Consider the following 19,486-nt stretch of genomic DNA (forward strand, 5'->3'; position numbering starts at 1 on the left):
CCCGACCGCAATCCACCCACATAACCTCAAAATTCCTCCGTGGGAACTTTTTTACGCCTTTTCCCCCCAATTTTTATGCATAATTATGCTCCCAAATGCAAAGAAAAAAAATGCTTTTTTGTGTTTTCTATGCTGAAGTCTCCTCTTTAATTCTCAAAATGAATTATTTTTGCTTTTATAGACAACGATACTTCACTATAGAGTAACTATTTACAGGAGCTTTTTTTATTTTTGAATTAGATCCCCAGAGCCAAGATTTCCGGCGGCCCTTTGCAGCTGACTCTCCCCCTTACATTCCTAAACAACTAATCAGTGTACAAATACAAAATAATTCTCCCCCAAAAGGAAAATCTTACACGCATTTCCCTTCCATGAGAAAAATGCCCCGTCAGTCCGGAAGAAAATCTCAATTATTCGATTCTTTTTTTTCTGATCTTTCCCCCAGCTTTTCTGATAATTTTCACACAAGTTTCTAGAGATTTTTTTAAAGTATTTTTTTTTTGTTACGGAATATCTTCGCTTTCTTTGCGTCCAATGAGAATAATTTAAAAATATTTAAGTAATGTCTGTTTGTCACTATTCACAATTTTTTCTTCGTCTCCTCCACTCCTAGGCCTGCCCATTGACGCGGGCCCCATCTGCGGGGGCCCGGGGTACGTGATGGGAACAATGGCTCTTGAAGTCATCATCACGGAGGCTCCAGTTGCTCTGCCGTGCGCACGGGAGGTGAATCATGTCGCCACAGCCACGCTCCAGGCACCCGAGAGTTGCCCCATTTTTCGTGCACAGCACGCACGAATGCCGCGTACTCCCCCACACAGCCGCTTCCAGCCCCACAAGACGCGCCCCCACAATGTACACACCCGGTGCCCACACGATACAATCCTCATGCAGCCACACCTCCAGCGCTTCCTCACTCAGGCGTCCCATTCCGGCAAAAATGTCCGGAACTGCAGCCACATCCTGCTTCTTCTTCTTCTTCTGACTCCCCCCAGACTGTTTCCAAATGAAAAACAATTTCTCATAACTCTTTTCTCTCTCTCTCTTCCTTGACGGATACTCACCGTTGACGCCCCTGGAGCATCCCCAGCGGCCACAGCTGGCAAACAATGGGGCTTCCTCTGCACCATTGTGGCTTTCGTGCGTTTACTCTTAAACTCATCCATTGTGGGCTCCATCTGACTCAGCTGGAACTCCTCGCACGTGGTTGAGACGGTGTAGGGCCCAAAGAGATCCCCCAGACCCATTTTGTGCGGTCCAAATTTGCAAAAGACACACATCCACGTTGCATCCGTCGTGTCGGCGTCGTACTTTGTGCTCAACGTACTCACGTGCAGCCCCCGGATTTTGCGCCTCTCACTGTTTGCATGGCTATGGAGGCGCCCCTTGCGCTCCCCATCATCCTCCGTCTGCGGCGTATTGATCACCGACACAACCCCTGATGCCCGGACCTGCACAAAGGGACCCCGAAAGCGTGGCATAGCTGGCAGTGAAGGTGTCTCAGCCACTGTGGTGACTTCACTGGCAGCCCCTGCCTTTGGTCGTCCCTTTTTCCGCTTCACCCCACCGCTGGCTTTGTCTCCAGCAGCCGCGGCGGCGGCCTTATTCGTGGCTCCCGGCTTTCGGCCCCGTTTCCTTTTGGGCCTCATTATGTCCACATCGATTGACAGGGCACGCTTCCGGCCACCCGGTTTGGGGCCAGGCTTGCTCGTTGCTGCTGAGACAGCCGCCGCATCAATTGGGGTCAAATTGATTGTTAGAGCTTTGAAAAAAAATTTTAAATTGATCATTTTACGATTTTTTCGATATCGAATTTTCGAAGATAGATTTCCATATTCGAAATGATAGAATTATGTATTCAGAAGGAAATTTTCGAAGATCCAAATTCGAAAAGAAGTTTTCGAACATAGATTTTCAGTTTTCAAAAGAATTTTCGAAGATTGATTTACAGCTTGAAAAGAAATTTTCGAAGATTTACTGATTCGAAAAGAAATTTTCGGAGATAGATTCATGCATTCAAAATACAATTTTCGAAGATAGATTTATGAAATTAGAAAGAAATTTTCGAAGATAGATTTATATAGATTCGAAAAGAAATCTTCGAAGATAGATTTATGCATTGAGAAGGAATTTTTCGGAGATAGACTTATGAATTCAGATGGAAATTTTTGTAGACTTAAAGATTCGAAAAAAAAATTTTTTTTGAAGACATTTATGCATTGAAAGAGAAGTTTTCGAAGATAGATTTCCATATTCGAAATGATAGAATTATGTATTCAGAAGGAATTTTTCGAAGCTAAATTTCCAGATTCGAAAAGAAGTTTTCGAACATAGATTTTCAGTTTTCAAAAGAATTTTCTAAGATTGATTTACAGCTTGAAAAGAAATTTTCGAAGATTTACAGATTCGAAAACAAATTTTCAGAGATAGATTTATGCATTCAAAACACAATTTTCGAAGATAGATTTATAGATTCGAAAAGAAATCTTCGAAGATAGATTAATGCATTGAGAAGGAATTTTTCGGAGATAGATTTATAGATTCGAAAAGAAATCTTCGATGATTAATAGCTCGTAAATAAAGTTTCGAAGATAGATTTATCGATACAAAACAGATTTTCATTCAAATGATTTTCTCAGCCTTTTTCGAAATTTAAAGTTCGAAAATAAAAAAAAATGTTTTTTCTCATTTCGAAATTAAAAGTAAAAAAAACGAAATTTTTACTTAAAATAATTTTTTCGAAATTAAAAAAAAAAAGATTTTTTAAACTTAAAAAAAAGTTTAAATTGAATTTTCGAAAATATTCTCATATCCATCAATTTTTTAAAATCATTTTTAATTATTTAAAATCAAACTTTTAAACACTTTTAAGCTCTGAAAATTATTTTTATTTTTTTTCTAACTTTAAAAAATTAAATAATTTCTTTTATAAATAAAATCTCCAAAATAATAAAAGAAAAAAATGGAGGACTTACTTGGCCGATCATCAATTCCTGCAAACATCTGCTCGAGTTTATTCTCCACCTCATCGAAGTTGGCATTTGTTGCCTCCTGAACCTTCTCGCCATTCTCCTGTGGGGGCTTCTCCTGCCCCTCTTCCGGACTCTTTTCCGGCGTCTTTTCAGGCGGTGGCGGCGGCTGCTTTGATTCTTCTGGTTGTTTAGCCGCCGGCGGTGCTTCCTCCGTATTTGCAATCATATCAATCGTCTCAACGGGTTCTGCATCATCAGCCCCTTTTCTCCGGCTTCGTCTCCTGGGGCTCGTGGCATCCACACGCTTTCCCGGACTCTCTGTCACTTCCCGCGGTTCTGAGTCAACGACGGCGGTGGCGGCGGATGGCTCTGGAGCCTTCTCTGGGCATGGCACACCTACTGCAGCAGCTGGAGGAGTTCCCACAGGTGGTCTCTGTTCAACTTCCTGCTGCTGCTGCTGCTGCTCCTCTTCTGGCTCATTCTCCATTCGTGTTGTCTTATTGGGCTTCCTTTTGCGCCTCTTCCTGCCCCCACTTGAATCCACGGAATCCTCTGATTGAGCCGTAGCCGGGGACACCTGAACTACCTCCGCGGCGGCCGGTGGGGGCGGTGTGAGGAGATCACTGGCGCCCGTTGATGCCGAACTCAGATCATTCGGCTGATTCACAACGGGCGGTGAGACACTCGGGGCGGGACTCTGACGCATTGGAGCCGCCGGCGGTTGAACGGGGCTGTTGCATTTGGGTGCGTGATTCTTAAAGAGCGTCTGCTGCGGATCCAACTTCACCAACTCCACGGGCTCCGTGATGCTCGTCAATTTGGCCACATCGTTGTTTATTTGCTTTGCATCGCGCACAAACAGCGTCCCCCCACCCAGCTCCCCATTATTCTTCTCCTTCCCCACGGTCTGGATGACGCTGGGATTGGGCGAGACATTCGCGTGCTTCTGCGGGGGTGAGTGGAGATTCCGCGGGGAGGTGCTGTTGCGCACAGACGAGGCCACCGTGAGGTCCATTGTGCCGCTGAATGGGGCGGAATTTGATGCAAAATTCGGCATCATGGGATTCAAGTCGAGGGGCTGCTGCAAAGGAAATGTGTGTTCAGTTTAAATTCAAATGCCAAATCGAAGGAACATCCGGGAAAACCTTCAAATGTCACGGAAGCATGGATTGCTTTGATTTCTGATTCTTTTGTTTTTTACGCGAGTTTTTGAGGGAATTTTTTAAGCATTTTCTTATCATTTTAAGGCTTTTAAGGCGTATTAAATAAGTTTTAAGGCTTCAGGACATTTTTTAGCTGTGTTTCTTTCAGACACAGCTTTTGTGTACCGAGCAAAATCGAAAGTCGTCAGATCGGGCTCAAACTTGGGATGAGCACGAATTAGGGTCCCCACATTCCAAAAAACGTATGCGCCAAAAAAATTTTTTTCCGGCCGTCCGTCCGTCCGTCCGTCCGTCCGGCCGTAGTACAACGCTAAATTGCGAGAGAACGGTGATAGATAGAGACTTGCGGTAAACGGCAAAGTTTAAATATCGACCTGAAGAAATCCGATTATGAAGTCAAATCCACCCCCCCACCCCTCCGTCCGCCATTTTGGATAACCTCAAAATTTTGTTTTCGCTATATCTCAGCCCCTATTATAGCTAGAGGTCTGAAATTTTGATATGTTGTAGGGGTCATCAAGAGCTTTCCAACGATACCTCATTTTCGAAAATCGGTCAAGCCGTTTAGTCAATATGGCCGCCACTATTTTTCATCGAAAATCGACCATAACTCGAAAACGGCTTGACCGATTTTGATCAACCCGGGTTCAAATGAAAGATCTCAACAAACCCTACAACTCTCTAGAACATCCAAAGTTTCAAAAGTGACCGCTAGGGGGCCAAAAATCAAAAACAAAATTTTCGATTAGTTTTCGATGAATATCTCGAAAACGACGACATAAATTTTTTTCATTTTTTCATATGTTGTAGCTGACCATATTATCTAGCTTCATGCCAAAAATGAAGAAAATCTATGGATCCGTTCTCGAGATATAGCCTTCCAAAGTTGGCATGTCATATCTCGGGTTCTACAAGTCCGATCTTGATCAACTCAAGCGCAAATGAAAGGTTTCGAGAAACCCTACAAATGTCTAGAACATTGCAACTTCGAAAAATGACCGCAAGAGGCGCTAAAATCGAAAACAAAGTTTTCGAAAATTTCGAACTCGAATTTTTCGAAAATGGCGACATAAATTTTTTTCAATTTTCGATATGTTATAGCTGACTTCGAGACCTTTAAAACAAAAAAAAATTTATGAAAATCTATGGATCCGTTCTCGAGATATAGCCTTCTAAAGATTTCTTAGGGTATGACTTTTCAACTTTTCCCGACTTTGCGCGTATTTAAATTAATTTGCGTTCTAGTTTGCTCTCACAAAATTGGTACACTGAAAGAAACACAGCTCCCGTAAGCTTGGTCAGCTTACCAGTACATTTTAATGATTTTTACTCGTTATTCTGTTAACTTTTGAACGTTTCCTCTAAAGAATTTTTAAGGTATTTAAAAGTTTTAAAATAATTTCTTCGCATTTTTTTCTTTACGCGAATTCTTACAACTTTTAAAACTTTTAATGAGTTTTAAAAGACTTTTTACAGGATTTTTAAAAAGCCCGGCTAAACTAGTTAAAAAAATAAATTTAAATTAACTAAAAATGATTTTTTCTTGCAATATTTAGTGATTTTCCACGTAAAAATCGCAAATAAAATAGGTGATCCCATTCACCCCAAGGTTGGGGTGAATTGAATCAGGATCATTTTTTTTTAAATTAACGAAAAGGAGCACCATACAGTGAAAAAGTGAAATAGTATCCTTAAAGTAGAAGGGAAGACCCTTAATTTTGTTTTTGTTTCATAGGTCTAGCTCAAATAGTTTTTTAGTTACAGCCTCCCGAACTTGAAAACTGATTCTATTCACCCCATTTTACGGTATAGGTTTTCAGAGAATTTCCTGAATGTTTTCAAGCTTTTCCAAGAAAAGCTTTCAGGAAGCCCACAAGGGAGTCAAAGAATACCAGGAAAATTGACCAGGAGCCCACGGGAGTGATCCCAAAAGCTTGGAAGCAACAAATCAAAACAAAGGCACCACCCACAAGCCCCAAAACGGGGAAAAGGATGGAAAATCTGTGGAAATTTACTCACGTTCTTGTGATTAGCTGCCATGAAGGAGTAGAGTGCGTCTGTGGGCGGCGGGGTTGGCGTATGCCAGGTCATGGGGCGCTCATTAGAGAGGTGTGCCAGCTGCGGCTGCCGCGGAATGTACGAGGGGACCTGCAACAATAACCGCAAAATCAGCCAAATCTCCCCACCAGAAGCACTGTGGGCATGAAGTTGCGTACCTGAAGGTGATTCCATGAGGTGTTTGGTGGCTGTCCCAAGCGTCCGTGGGGACCAGACATTGCAGAACCGTTCCCTTCGCTCATGCTCCCATGATTTTCTCCCACCCACGGATGCCCCAGTCGTGTGCTGCGTCACCTAATTCCACCACAAGCACCACCTCGGGGTAATGTACAACAATTGGGGGCACTTTTGGGATTTGCTCGTGTCCACAGTGAGCTACAGCGGGTCAAGTTTGGGCTTCAAGAAAATCCCGCACGACAAAATTCTGCAAATGGCCGGCTGTTACTTTTTTTTCTCTTTTTCTTTTTACCCCCGCGCGGTGGTCCCAACTTGTGCGCAACGGCAGGGACACCCTAATGTGTGTGTTTGATTCCGGGAAGGAGTTTCCTTGTCCAGAATGACAGAAAAGTACTTTGGAAGCAGCACAGAACCGAGTATTTTTGACAAAATGCTCGCAAATCCCTCCGTGGAGGATTCCTCATCAATGGGATTCCGTGGGAATGTCGAAGCAATCCCCGTTGCTGATGAAATTCGTGATTTGTGGCAACCCCCAGAGCAGGAGCCCGGAGTTCCACCACTCCTCACCATGCCAGGTGTGCTGTCGTCGGAAGATCTGGCAGATCCCGTTCGGGAAGCCATCGCTACGGCTTTTGGCCCGGAGGAGGCAAAGAAAAATCCCAGTTTGACGTGCAACGATGTGACGCAGGATGAACGAGGATTGCGGAAGTTAATTGACGAAGGCTGCTTCAGGGCTGCTGTGAATCTCACAGGGCGCCTCCTGACCATCTATGGGCAGGGTTATGGCCGCCTGGGGCAGCCGGCAAAGCACACACCTCATTCCCTGCAACTCTGGTTCACGCGCTTCACACTTCTCGTGAAGTTGGGAATGTTTGATCTCTGCCAGATGGAATCCGATGCCTTCGGGGAGCTGGCACGCCCTGACATTTACTACGAATTCTACCCGGAAATGTACACCAATCGTCGTGGATCCATGGGCAGCTTTAGCTTCCGCCTGTTGCTGGCTGAGCTGCCGATGTACCTGGGAGCAGCCAATGTTGCCCTCAATCGTCTCACAGCCATGGAGAATACGTGCAGGAAGATTGAGCGAGTGATGCAGGGCACAGGTGTGGAGAATAATGAGAAATTCTGGAGGAGACGTCGTGTCCGTGTGCAGCATTCCATCATCAATTGCGCCCTGATGCTGAAGAACTTCAGCATGGTGCATCACTTCATTGAATCCCTCATTGAGGAGAAGTGCTGGACAAATGAGGAACTTGGCGCACTCTATTCAGTCGCTGGCAAGATCTACCTGCAATGCGGGGACATCCTCATGGCGGAGAAGAAGCTGACAAGTATGCGGAAGCTCGGACTCACAAGCCAGGAGTTTCAGGTGCAGGAATGCGTGGACAAGGGATTAATTTATGTGGCTCAGAATGACTTTGAGGAAGCTCTGAAATGCTTCCAGAAAGCCTCATCCCTTCAGCCAACTAATGCCATGGTGAGGAGCTTCTTACCTTCCCCTCAAGTTAACTATCCCCAGAATCCAGGAGAAGCTAATAAATCCCATTTCTCCCGTAGATTTCAAACAATGTGGCTGTTTGTCTGCTCTACCTGGGCAGGATGAAGGAAGCCATCGCAACGTATGAGAATATGACGGAAAATAATCCCAAACAGGCTATAAATGAGAACTTCCTGATAAATCTCTGCACTCTGTACGAATTGGAATCCAATTTTTCGCGCCCCAAGAAGCTTGTCCAGCTCCAAAGGGTTGCAAAGCAGCGCCGGGATATCTGTATGAATATTGATGTTTGTCTCAAACTCCATTCCAATAATTAATAAATTATTTTTTCTGCAAAAAACAAATTCTGGCCTTGTGGCTTGAAAAGGCTGGGGCCGTAAAGCTTTAAAATAAAAAAAAAAAAAAAAAAAAAAAAAAACAAATTCATTGGAGCAAGCAAAATTTTCCAAATACAATTTCACATAACCTCAAATTTTTTGAATTAACCATAACCTAAAAATTTGTTCAACGTAACCTCACTTTCAGTCTGCCAGGAAGCTTTCTTTTCGAACAGAAAATAAAATGAGTTTTCCACCCATTTCCTGGGCAGTTTAAATAGAAATTTGAGTGTCTGTGTATTCTTTAAGATCCCAAAAAGTGATTTCCGGTTTAAGAATTTAATTTTTGATAGAATTTTTAGTGTTTTTGAGAGTAAACAAATGTGGTTTAGCTTCCCGGCTAAATGAGTGAGCAGCTTGTACCTGGAAAAATTGACGAAGCACCCCAGGAGGGATTTTCCGGGACAATGGAAACAACCCCTGGGGATGCCAAGGATACGGAGGGATTGTACAAAGTGGAGGATTTCCCCCTTCCTGCAGACAACGAGGGTAAAACTGTCGATGGAGACAAAGAGAGCGTCAGTGTGTCTGCATCAGCTTCCAGGTCAGTGAATGAAGTGTTTGATGAGATACTCAAGAAAGAAGTTGTTGCTCTGTGGAGTTCTAAAGAGAAGGAAGTAACAGAAGAAAAGGAAACGATCGTGGGCAATGTCCAGGAAGAAAATTCAGAGAAGGAACTTCTTTCTGGTGGGAATGTGGGAGTCTTTGAGGGTAATTCTGGTGATAGAATAGAAGAAAAATCCAATGAGATTGAAGAAAAGGAAGCGGAAGAAGAAAATCCCGAAGAAATCTTCCGGAAGCTGGAAAGTCTTTTAGCTGAAACAAAAGATGAAATGGAAGTCGATGAAGAGAAGCTAGAGGATGATGAGAAAGTCTCCTCAAGTAAGGAAATCCAAGAGGAGGGAAAGATAGTGGAAGGTGATGCTAAAGAAGTTGAAGAGGAGGATCCGAAACTTCTTTCCGGAAAGAAATTCAACAAAGAAACTGAAGGAATTTGTCAGGAAGTTGAATCCTCTGACCGAAATCCTCTAAAAGATCTCCTTGAAGATAAAGATCTAGCCCTGGATGAAGATTCCACGTTGAATGGAGAACTTCCTGCAAGAAAAACTCCTCAAGAGAGTAAAGAATCTGAAATTGCGCAGCACAGTGGCCAGGAGAATGTTCCAGATCTCGAAGAAATGGATCTAGATTCTCCGGATACCTTGGAAAAGCCTCTTAAAGGTGCTGAAATGCAAATTGATGACGATGAGGAGTTTGCAGCTGAACTGGAAGCTCTCAAAGAGGAAGAGGAAGAAGATGGGGCAGTTGTTCAGGAAAGTTCTGACAGTGAAGTGATGGAGGAAGACATTGTCGAAGCTATAAAACTTCCACAAGAATCCTCGGAAGTTCAAAAAGCTCCCGAAGAGAATCCCCCAAAAGTTCAGGAAGCAAAAGAAGATGATGAGGAGCTTCCAGAAGCTACTCAATTATTGAATTTGCCAGAGGAAAAATTAGAGATTGATGAAGCTTCAATTGATAGTTCAGAAGACCCTCCAGAAGTTCCGGAAAGTCAATCTAATCTCCCGGAAGACTCCTCGCAAAACCTCAACGTTGAAAAACCTCAAGGAAGTGCAGAAAAGCATCCTGAACTTCCGGAAACTAATAAGGAATTTCCAACAATTGAAGATTCAGAGGAAGCAAACAAAGAAGCAGAGCCAAAGCTTCCAGCAACAGCAAATGTTTATCAAGAAGAGGAAGTTCCCCTTCCGGATTCAACAGAAATGGAAGAATCTCACGCAGATGCTGCAAAAGTCCCTCAGGAGGAAGACATGGAGACGAGAAAGGCAGTAGAAGCAATTCTTTCAGATGATAGTTTTCCTGATTTACAAATTGACGAAGAAGCTGCAGTTTCAACCATTCCGGAAGATCGAGAAAAGGAAGCAGAGGTTCAAGACAAGGCAATTGATTCCCAGGAAGCCCCGGAAAAGATTCCAGAGAACGAAGAGGAGAAGGAGGCCCTTCCGGAAGACGATGAAGTAGTTCTAATTGAAGAAGATGAACTTGAGGAAGATGAGAAAGGGAAGGAAGCTTCCCCGGAAGGTGAGAAAGATAAGGAATTGCCTCAGGAAGAGATTTTTCAGGAGAAAAATGAAGAAATCCCAAAGGAAGCTCACCAGGAAGAAGAAAAAGAAGAAAAAGATGACTCTGTGATTGAAATTCCGGAAGATGAACCTTCGCAGGAAGTTCCAGCTGCCACAGAAGCTGCAAAAGGAGAAGAAGAAAATCACGAGGAAGCAGCAGAGGATCATCTTTCAGAGGGAGGAAGTACAAAGAATGGCCCAATCAGTGAGGAGGCAACAAAGGCAGCCAGCGTGACGGAGGATAATAATAGTTCAATGAGTATGGATTTGATGGAATCCAATGATGTTCCGAGTGAGAGAGCAGATACAGTTGAGGATAATTCCACGCCAATGGACATGGAGGTGGATGAGACGGCTAATGCCGAATGGGCAGTGAAACACTTCCGGAAGGAATCCACGGAGGAGGTGAGCAACAAGGAGGCCTCAAAAGAGTCCACGATGGATCGACAGAAGCACTATGATTGCATTAATTCAGCCTGCAAGAGTTCACCGGGGGAGGAGTTCTCGCCAGCTCATGGCTTCATTGTCAGCTTCTACAGCACAAAGAAGCGCAAGAAGACTCAGTACGTCTGCCAGCCGTGCTATGCCGTTGCCATGGAGAAGATGATGGACTACTGTAGCATCCTCACGGCACAGAAGCCAATCTTCCATCACTTCCCGCAGCATACGGAAGTTGTGGAGATCTCAGACAGCAGTGAAGATTCCTCACCGGAAGATGAGATGGTTCAGTGCATGCGGAGGCCACTGAAGGAAGCAGACAGGGAGCTAATTGAGAAGAATCTCGATGAAGTCATCGCGGAGACAATGAAACGCGTCAATATTAATCAGCAATTTGAGTGGACGAAGCACGATTTGGACACGAGATTCAGTAAACTCGAGAAGTCTCATGCGGAAGTCAATGAGGAGTTCCAGAAAATCCAGAGAACGGCTGATTCGCTCTTTAAGAATCTCAATTCAAGGGTGAGTCGAATTATTTGTTTGTTTTTCTGATCTTTCCTACTTTAATTTTTGTCGGAGTATGAAAGAAGCAAATTTACGTTAACGGGAATCTCAGGTCTAGGTTCTCCTGATCAAAAACAGATTCTTTCTCTATTTTTTACTTAAAGCACTCAAAGAATAAATTTAAAGAATCAATAAGGAAAAAACGGCAATAAAAAATTATTATAAAAAAAATTAAGGATAGATGACCTAGGTTAAAGAACCTGGGAACCTAACCACATAGATTTGCAAGGATTCAGAAAATAAACAAACCTAAATTGTTTCTGAATCAATTTTTGCCGTTAAAACAATTTGAGAAGATTCAGAGATTTAGGTGCCTACTTTGTTTTCAAATATTTACCCTGGAACCTAAATTAGTTTTAAACATTTTAGGGGATTTTAGGAGGATCTTATGATTTTTTATCAAACGGTTGAAGCAAATTAATACTAAAGGCGACTTAATACTTATAAAGTGTGTAAAATTGTAGAATCTGTAGGATCAACCAGAATTTTAAGAAAGTTAGGAACCTATCACCTATTTTTCTTTTTTTTAATTCTTTATTTTTGAAAATATTCTACATGATTTTTTTTGATAAAAATTCTTAAAATGAAATTTTAAAAGAATTTCTAAAACTCTCATAATCCCTGCAAAATTGCTACAGAACCTACAACTGCTAGGTTCTTACTACCCAAACTACTCCCTAAAAATTATGAATCTTCACAAAAATCCTTTAAAAATCTTTCTTAATCTTAATTGAAATGGGTGTTAAAAGAATTTATAAAAATCCCAGCAAAATTGTAAAGGAACCTATAACTGCTAGGTTCTTATTGTCCTAACTACTCCGTAAAAATCCTTTAAAAATCTTTCTTAATCAGCTTTAAATTTTGTGTAAATCGGTTAATTTTAATACAAAAAAAATGATGAAAAGATCCCCTAGAATAGGAACTAAGTACAAGCTAGAATAGCTAGAAGGATCCTAAATCCTTTAATTTTGTTCCATCCAGGAGAAACGAACAACACAGAATGAGCCCCCAATTCACATTTACACGGAATTCCCTCCGCCTGAAGATCGTTATGCTCCGGTTAATTATCGCATGATAAGGGAGAGAGCCACACCGTGCCATGGTGCCGCTGCCCTTCAACAGACTCTCCCAACTGTCCCAGCTGTTCATATCCCTGCTCCAGCTTCACCAACAATGCCATGTTCTCCCGCATTGGCGGCTGAGGTGAAAAAGGGAGCAATTTACTTTGGGATGCGTTCCTCCCTGACAAAACCATGGGGTCACTGTGAAGTCCTGGATAAACTTCCGGGGAATGGTGGGGATAAAGATATGCGGTATCGTGTGCGATTTGTGCGTCACAATCAGGAGGGAATTCTGTCGGGGAAGCAGCTGGCTTTTGCTGAAGCTCCAACGCAGAAACTTTCAGTGGGTTGTCGTGTTGTGGCGCAATTCAGTGCTGCCCGGCGGAAGCTCTACTACCCGGGGATTGTGGCTGAACCCACGCAGGAGACAAACAAGTTCCGCTATTTGATCTTCTTTGACGATGGGTACGTGCAGTATGTCTTTCCGGGGGATGTTCGGAGGATTTGTTGGGTGTCTGAGAATGTGTGGGAGGATGTGCATCCCAGTTCGCGGGATTTCATCCGGAACTACCTGCAGGAGAATCAGTATCAGCGTGCTGTGGCACAAGTGAAGATTGGGCAGAAGATTGAGGTGGAGCGCGATGGGAAATGGGTTTCGATGCGTGTGGCAAAGGTGGATTGTAGTCTGATCTTGGTGTACTTTGGGGAGTACACTGAGTGGATCTATAGTGGGTCACAGCGTCTTCTGCCCATCTATCGCATGAAGATGGATTCACGCCTGTCCACGGGGAAGAAGCTGCAAACGCGGAATGAGCCGTACGTGAGTTTCCGGAATGTTGTGGATGATTCGCAGAAGGAAACGGAGAACAGAGTGAAGGAGGAGGAGGAGAATCGTGGGATTAATCGTTCTGTGGCGAAGAAGAGTACGCAGACCGTGCCGCCACTGCCCGTGGCACAGCCGAGTCAGCCAAGTCAGCCTAAGCAGCTGATGAATAATTCGACAATCTTCCTGGAGGATGATAACTATCCCAAAGGGAAGGTTGTCTTCTACACGGCCAAGTTCAACATGCCGCCCAAGAGCTACACGCCACATGAGTGCAACAGCGAATGCCTCTATCGCATCTCATACGATCTCAATCTCTACAATCCCCTGGCAAAGCCCCTCCTTTCCGGATGGGAAAGGAAGATCTATCGCGTCAAGGCGAGACGATCAGTCATCTACAAAGCGCCATGTGGACGAAGTTTGCGGAACATTGAGGAGGTGCATCGATACCTCCGGCTCACGGATTGCAGCCTGAACGTGGACAATTATGATTTTGATCCATCTGTTCACTGCCTGGCTGAGTATGTCATTGACTCGGCAATTGTGCGCAAGACTGACATCTCAAATGGCGTGGAAACAATGCCAATTGGTTGTGTCAACTGCTACGATGAGACTGTGCCACCGCCGTGCATCTATGCAAATCACCGAATCCCCACGGAGGGTGTTCATCTCAATCTAGATCCGGAATTCCTCGTGGGATGCGACTGCACTGATGACTGCATGGATAAGAGTAAGTGCTCCTGCTGGCAGACAACTGCAGCGGGGGTGAGGTGCCTCCAGCCCAATATTGACATCAATACCGTTGGCTACACGTACAAGAAACTCTATGATCCCGTACCCACTGGGATCTATGAATGCAACTCCAGGTAAGTTTATTTATTCTTTTGCATTTTTTTTTTGAAGGGAAAAAAATAATTTTCAATGTTCCAAAAAACATGGCGACAAAGGACGCCAAGCCTTTGCACATAACCTCACAAAAAGATTGAGGTTATAGCGGTTAAATGCGTCTTTATAAAAAAAAGAATGAAGAGAATGAAGACGCCTGAGAAATAACGACAAAGAACGCCAAATATTTGTACATAACCTTGCAAAAAACATTGAGGTTATGCCCATGACGTCTTCCTTCCTATTATTTTTTTTCCCTGTGCTCCTAGAACATTTTTATTTTTCGGGATAATTCTTACAACGCTTACGGGGGCCGGGGTTTTAACCCAAAGAACCATGGATGCATTTACATTATTAATTTTATGGGGGCCATCTTGATATTTTCCTACTCGCTCTATTTTACTTCTTGCAAGTTTTCAACCCCTATTTTCGTCCCTGATTCTCTGATTTCTCTTCCTATTTTATAATGATAACAGAATTCATACAGTAATTTATCTCCCATTGCTTCTACCTTTTTGCTTTACCTTATACGTTTTTCTCCTTAAATTTTCACAAAAATAATCTAAGCTCGTCACCGTGCTTTCTCTTTGCCTCTTCAACAAAGAATGACTAACTTTTTCTTCTTCTTTAAAAAAAAATTACATTCTCAATGTCCGCAATGTCCTAATAAAAGAAATATCGAAAAATGGACGCCAAATATTCGTTCATAACCTCACAAAAAAACATTGAGGTTATGCCCAAGACGTCTTCCTTCAATAAAATCGGCGTAAAAACTAACAAACTTTTCATATACAGATGCAAATGCAAGAGTAGCTGCTTGAATCGCGTTGTTCAGCATCCACTTTCACTGAAGCTGCAAGTCTTCAAGACAGCCAACAGGGGTTGGGGGCTGAGATGTTTGAATGACGTGCCAAAGGGGCAGTTTATCTGCATCTACGCAGGGCACTTGCTGACGGAGCAGAAGGCAAATGAAGGTGGACAAAATCATGGGGATGAGTATTTTGCTGAATTGGACTACATCGAAGTGGCGGAGGGCATTAAGGAGGGCTTTGAACCTGAAGCACCGGAAGAGGATTCCAATTCAGACAGGGATGATGACTATGAATACAATCCGGTGCGTAATTGGAAGGATTTATTGGAATCATTGGAATATTCCAATTAACGAATTTATTTGAATTTTAAAATTTTGTTTGTCCAGGAAAAGCGTCGTCGTGCCAGCGATTCTGATGATGATTACTTCAGCCCAACGGCTGCTGTTGTGCAGAAAACCATCAAAACACGTTCCCGGACAAGGGGTTCAGATGTGCAGGCTAATAAGGCGCAACCGGAAAAGCCCAAGGAGGCGGAAGAGGGAGTGATCTCAATATCAGACGATGAAGATGGTGAGTCTGTGATCTCTGCAAATTTCCAGGAAAGCCCTTCATTTGATCTTCCACCAACAGAGCGTGTCCCACAGAGCTTTGTGCCGAATATTTCAATTGAAAAGGAAGTCATCCCGACCAATAAGACGCGTTCCCTGCGACGGATGTTTGGGAAGAAAGAGGATGTCTACGTGATGGATGCCAAGATTATGGGCAACATTGGGCGATATTTTAACGTGAGTTTCCTTCCTTTGATTGATTCTTGAAAGAATTCTAACGAAATCTTTTGTTTTAACAGCACTCCTGCTCACCGAATCTCTTCGTGCAGAATGTCTTTGTGGACACGCACGATCTTCGTTTCCCGTGGGTATCGTTCTTCGCCATGAGCCACATCAGGGCGGGCACGGAGCTAACGTGGAATTACAACTACGACGTGGGTACCGTTCCCGGGAAGTTTTTGTTCTGCCAATGCGGCTCAAAGAATTGCCGTGGAAGAATTCTCTAAGAAATCATCATTCCTCCGAAATTATTCCCTTCGTCTCAATATCTCATCAATTTGTGTAAAAGAAATAAAAAGTTTGAAGATTTTTCTTTGAAACTTTGCATTTTTTGTTAATTTTTTGAGAATCTGGAAGAGATTTCCGTTGGAAAAGATTTTCTTTTGAATCCAAGAGAAACATTGAGGTTAGGGAACATTTTTGTTTTCCTTTTGGTTCAGCTGCACGAAGACTTTTCCTGGCCTGAAAATCCATAGAAAAAATCCCTGGAAAATGCTGAAAAGTGCTCTGTTGGCCAGTAAAATCCTCAGAGTACCAGGAGTGAGGTTAATTTCGCAGAATCCTGCCCTGCGGAAGGAGAAATGGGACCTCCTAGCTGGAGTTCTCGTGGAGCGGCTTCCAATTCTTGGGAAGTCCCTCAATCCCATTGAGACAAAGTATCAGGTATTCAGGGAATCATTTTTAGCTCCTTCCTAAACGTGCCAGGAATTAAAAGAAATGATTTTTCTTAAAGAAAATGCTGATGGATGTGGAGTTTGAGCAGAGTCTCCTGAGTGACCATGAAAGGCGGCATGAGAAAGACATCTTGCTTGCGGAAAGTATCAAAAAGGGTCTGGAAGTTGATCTGGATGATGTTGCTAGTAAGCAAACAGCTGAGGACTTTGAGGATGCCTGTGATGAGGAGTTGGAAGCTTTTAAACTCGCTTCAAGACAAACAGAAGCAGACCGGAAGAAAGATTTCACATCTGTACAGAGAAAACTGGAGGATACGTTGTTCCTCCTGGTGGAACAGACGGTGGGGAATAAGAAAATCTTCCTGCTGCCTCAGGGAGTGCGCCAGGAGGGAGAGACAATGCGCCAGACGGCTGATAGGGTTCTCCGGGAGATTTGTGGAGAGAAGTTAAATGTTCAGGTCTATGGGAATGCTCCAGTTGGATTCTACAAGTATAAATACCCACAAAGTCAGCGAAAGGAAGCCGTTGGGGCGAAAGTTTTCTTCTTCCGGGCAGCACATCTTGCTGGGAATCCCGGGAAAGTTGAGAAATCCGAAAAAGGAACTGGGAAGTTTCTCTGGCACACAAAAGAGGAGATTGAAGGTAAGCTTCCGCCTGAATACATGAGAAGCGTCCAGCAATTCCTTCTGTAGCCCAAAGCATAAGAAATAGATTTTTTTTAGAAGAGAAAAAGAATCTTTTTGGGGAAAGAGCATCCGGCAACATTTTGTCGGTTTCTTCATTGTGGGGAAATTGGTAGGTTTCTCAGTTTGAGCCAGTCATCGTTTCTCTGTGAACTCATCCCTTTGTTTTTAAGTGATTATTTGTGAATTTGGGGGCTTGTGGGGCACAGAATGGCAGTCCGGGTGATAAATGATGAGACTCACTTCCAGGCTGAGCTCTCAGCAGCTGGAATAAAGCTCGTTGTGGTGGATTTTACGGCTACATGGTAAGACATAACCTCACTTTTGTGCTTTTATTGGGAGGAAGTTCAGGAGATTTCTAAAGGAAGGCAACATTCCTTGAATTTTGTAGGTGTGGGCCGTGCCAGAGGATTGCTCCGCATTTCGAGCAACTCCCATCAAAATATCCAAAGGCAGTCTTCCTGAAAGTGGACGTTGACAAGTGTGCAGAGACAGCTGCAGCGCAGGGAGTCTCAGCCATGCCGACGTTCATCTTCTACCGCAATCGGCAGAAGATTGATCGACTCCAGGGGGCTGATCTGGCGGGGCTGGAGAACAAGATTCGCCAGCACATTGGCTCCACGGAGGATGACAGTGGTGAGGACTACGGGCAGGGCCTGATGGAGCTCAATTCCTTCATTACGAAGAACGAATGTGAGTGCCTCAATGAGTCCGATGATCACCCATTGGAGCACGCCTTGACACCCGCTGGGGGCTTCCTTCAGTCCGACGTGGATGAGCAGCTAATTGTCTCGATTGCCTTCAATCAGCCCGTTAAGCTGCACTCCCTGAAAATCAAGGCTCCCGTGGCGCTGGGGCCAAAGACAATCAAACTCTTCATCAATCAACCGCGCACGATGGACTTTGACATGGCCGAGTGTTGCTCATCCATTCAGGATCTCCAGCTGACGGAGAAGGAGCTCGATGGGTCACCCATTGCGCTGCGTTTTGTGAAATTCCAGAATGTCCAGAACATTCAGCTGTTCATCAAAGACAACCAGAGTGGCGACGATACGACGCAAATTGATCATTTGGGATTCATCGGGATGCCCATTTCGACCACCAAAATGGAGGACTTTAAGCGTGTTATCGGCAAAAAGGGCGAAAGCCACTGATTTTACTCGATTCCTCAATAAAGTGAAAATCATTTCTCATTAAAAAGTATTTTTATTTATTTTTCTTTTTGGCTTTTTTTGGCTTTTTTGGGTATGAAGAAAATTCTCTTCTTTTTTTTTGCTCGTTGCTTGTTTTTTTATGAGATTGTTCGTTCACAGCTATTGTAATCGAATGAGAATTTTTTTTTTAATAAATTTTCTTTGATCATAAGGTAAGGTAACTCAAATTGAAGAAAATAATAGAATTTTTTCTTTTAAAGTAATATTTTAAAGATTTTCTACAATAATTAAATTTTAACCCTTGGAGGATCGAGGTTTCTTACCTCAAACTTTGTCCTTAATTTTCTCTTAAAAGAATATTTTTTCCAACGTTTTTTCTACAAACTTAAGCTAATTAAATTTTTTAAATAGATTTTAAAGAAACGATTAAAAAAAAAGTCGAATTGGCCACTTTAATACGATTTTAGGCGTCCTTTGTGCTTACATAACCTCATTTTTGAATTTAAGAATCATAGAACAAAGTCTCTCTACAAAATTCTAAAAATCTTAATTTTTTAAATGAAAAATAACATTTTAATTGCGAAAACAAAAGAATTGAATGAAATTTTGAAATTATGGAGGAAAATGATAGATTTTTTTTTATATTTTATTTGTTAGCTTTAAAAAATTTTCTTCAACTTTACTTAATCAATTTTATTTACAAGTGACTGAATATAATTTAAAAAAAATCTTCGCTGAGAACCTTGACTTTTTTAAATACATACAAATACGATTTGGGCAAGAATGGCAAGAATTTAGCAAAATTTTAACAAGCTTTCACAAAGAACTTTTTTTTTCAGTATAAATATTTTTTTCAAAAAACATTTGACTATTTTCAGTACCTAAACAAAAGACGTTAAAAATTATTAATTATGTCTAAATTTTAGATTAATTTAACGTGTAAATTCAGGAAAATTCTTCACAGGAATTTTGGGAATTTTAATGCAAAATTCCTCGAGAAAATTCCAAGAAAATGAGTCGTTAATTTCTTTTTTTACAAGGTGATTGAATTAAATTTGATGTCCATTTTTGGGCGGCAATAATTGCTTGATGTCCTCCCACATTCTGTTCCCTCTTAAGTGCTCCTCTCCCCCCATCCCTTAAAATGCCTCAAAAAGAGGGGATGATGGGGGAGTCTTTTGTATTTAATTAGGATTT

At 42.6% G+C, this 19,486-nt stretch overlaps 5 protein-coding genes across 6 annotated transcripts; 4 read left to right on the forward strand and 1 right to left on the reverse strand.

The window, feature by feature from the left end:
* Positions 1 to 209: 209 nt before the first annotated feature.
* Positions 210 to 6,685, reverse strand: LOC129793645 (uncharacterized protein CG5098). Of its 2 annotated transcripts, none has more exons than XM_055833813.1 (5): positions 6,352 to 6,685; positions 6,155 to 6,283; positions 2,976 to 4,050; positions 1,065 to 1,762; positions 210 to 996 (listed from the first exon to the last, which is right to left on the reverse strand). In XM_055833813.1, the coding sequence occupies exons 1-5, from the start codon at positions 6,433 to 6,435 to the stop codon at positions 610 to 612; spliced, it is 2,373 nt and encodes a 790-aa protein (XP_055689788.1). In that variant the 5' UTR covers positions 6,436 to 6,685; the 3' UTR covers positions 210 to 609. The 2 variants fall into 2 exon arrangements, with proteins under 2 accessions (XP_055689788.1, XP_055689787.1); XM_055833812.1 differs by having other exon boundaries at positions 2,976 to 4,053; positions 6,352 to 6,683.
* A 57-nt stretch (positions 6,686 to 6,742) lies between these two features.
* LOC129793652 (trafficking protein particle complex subunit 12) lies at positions 6,743 to 8,215 on the forward strand. The gene is made up of 2 exons (XM_055833821.1): positions 6,743 to 7,850; positions 7,931 to 8,215. Exons 1-2 carry the CDS (start codon positions 6,750 to 6,752, stop codon positions 8,186 to 8,188), a joined length of 1,359 nt encoding a protein of 452 aa, XP_055689796.1. The 5' UTR covers positions 6,743 to 6,749; the 3' UTR covers positions 8,189 to 8,215.
* Positions 8,216 to 8,379: 164 nt separating this feature from the next.
* On the forward strand, positions 8,380 to 16,098 carry LOC129793638 (histone-lysine N-methyltransferase eggless). Its single transcript, XM_055833801.1, has 6 exons — positions 8,380 to 11,328; positions 12,352 to 14,120; positions 14,935 to 15,253; positions 15,338 to 15,521; positions 15,582 to 15,736; positions 15,799 to 16,098. The coding sequence occupies exons 1-6, from the start codon at positions 8,593 to 8,595 to the stop codon at positions 16,003 to 16,005; spliced, it is 5,370 nt and encodes a 1,789-aa protein (XP_055689776.1). The 5' UTR covers positions 8,380 to 8,592; the 3' UTR covers positions 16,006 to 16,098.
* Positions 16,099 to 16,188: 90 nt separating this feature from the next.
* On the forward strand, positions 16,189 to 17,184 carry LOC129793662 (39S ribosomal protein L46, mitochondrial). Its single transcript, XM_055833835.1, has 2 exons — positions 16,189 to 16,441; positions 16,512 to 17,184. The coding sequence occupies exons 1-2, from the start codon at positions 16,271 to 16,273 to the stop codon at positions 17,142 to 17,144; spliced, it is 804 nt and encodes a 267-aa protein (XP_055689810.1). The 5' UTR covers positions 16,189 to 16,270; the 3' UTR covers positions 17,145 to 17,184.
* Positions 17,185 to 17,244: 60 nt separating this feature from the next.
* LOC129793660 (thioredoxin-like protein 1) lies at positions 17,245 to 18,335 on the forward strand. Its single transcript, XM_055833832.1, has 2 exons — positions 17,245 to 17,440; positions 17,527 to 18,335. Exons 1-2 carry the CDS (start codon positions 17,346 to 17,348, stop codon positions 18,287 to 18,289), a joined length of 858 nt encoding a protein of 285 aa, XP_055689807.1. The 5' UTR covers positions 17,245 to 17,345; the 3' UTR covers positions 18,290 to 18,335.
* The last annotated feature ends 1,151 nt before the right edge of the window (positions 18,336 to 19,486 follow it).

The sequence above is a fragment of the Lutzomyia longipalpis genome, chromosome 3, assembly GCF_024334085.1.
Source record: "Lutzomyia longipalpis isolate SR_M1_2022 chromosome 3, ASM2433408v1".
Taxonomy (NCBI): Eukaryota; Metazoa; Arthropoda; class Insecta; order Diptera; family Psychodidae; genus Lutzomyia; species Lutzomyia longipalpis.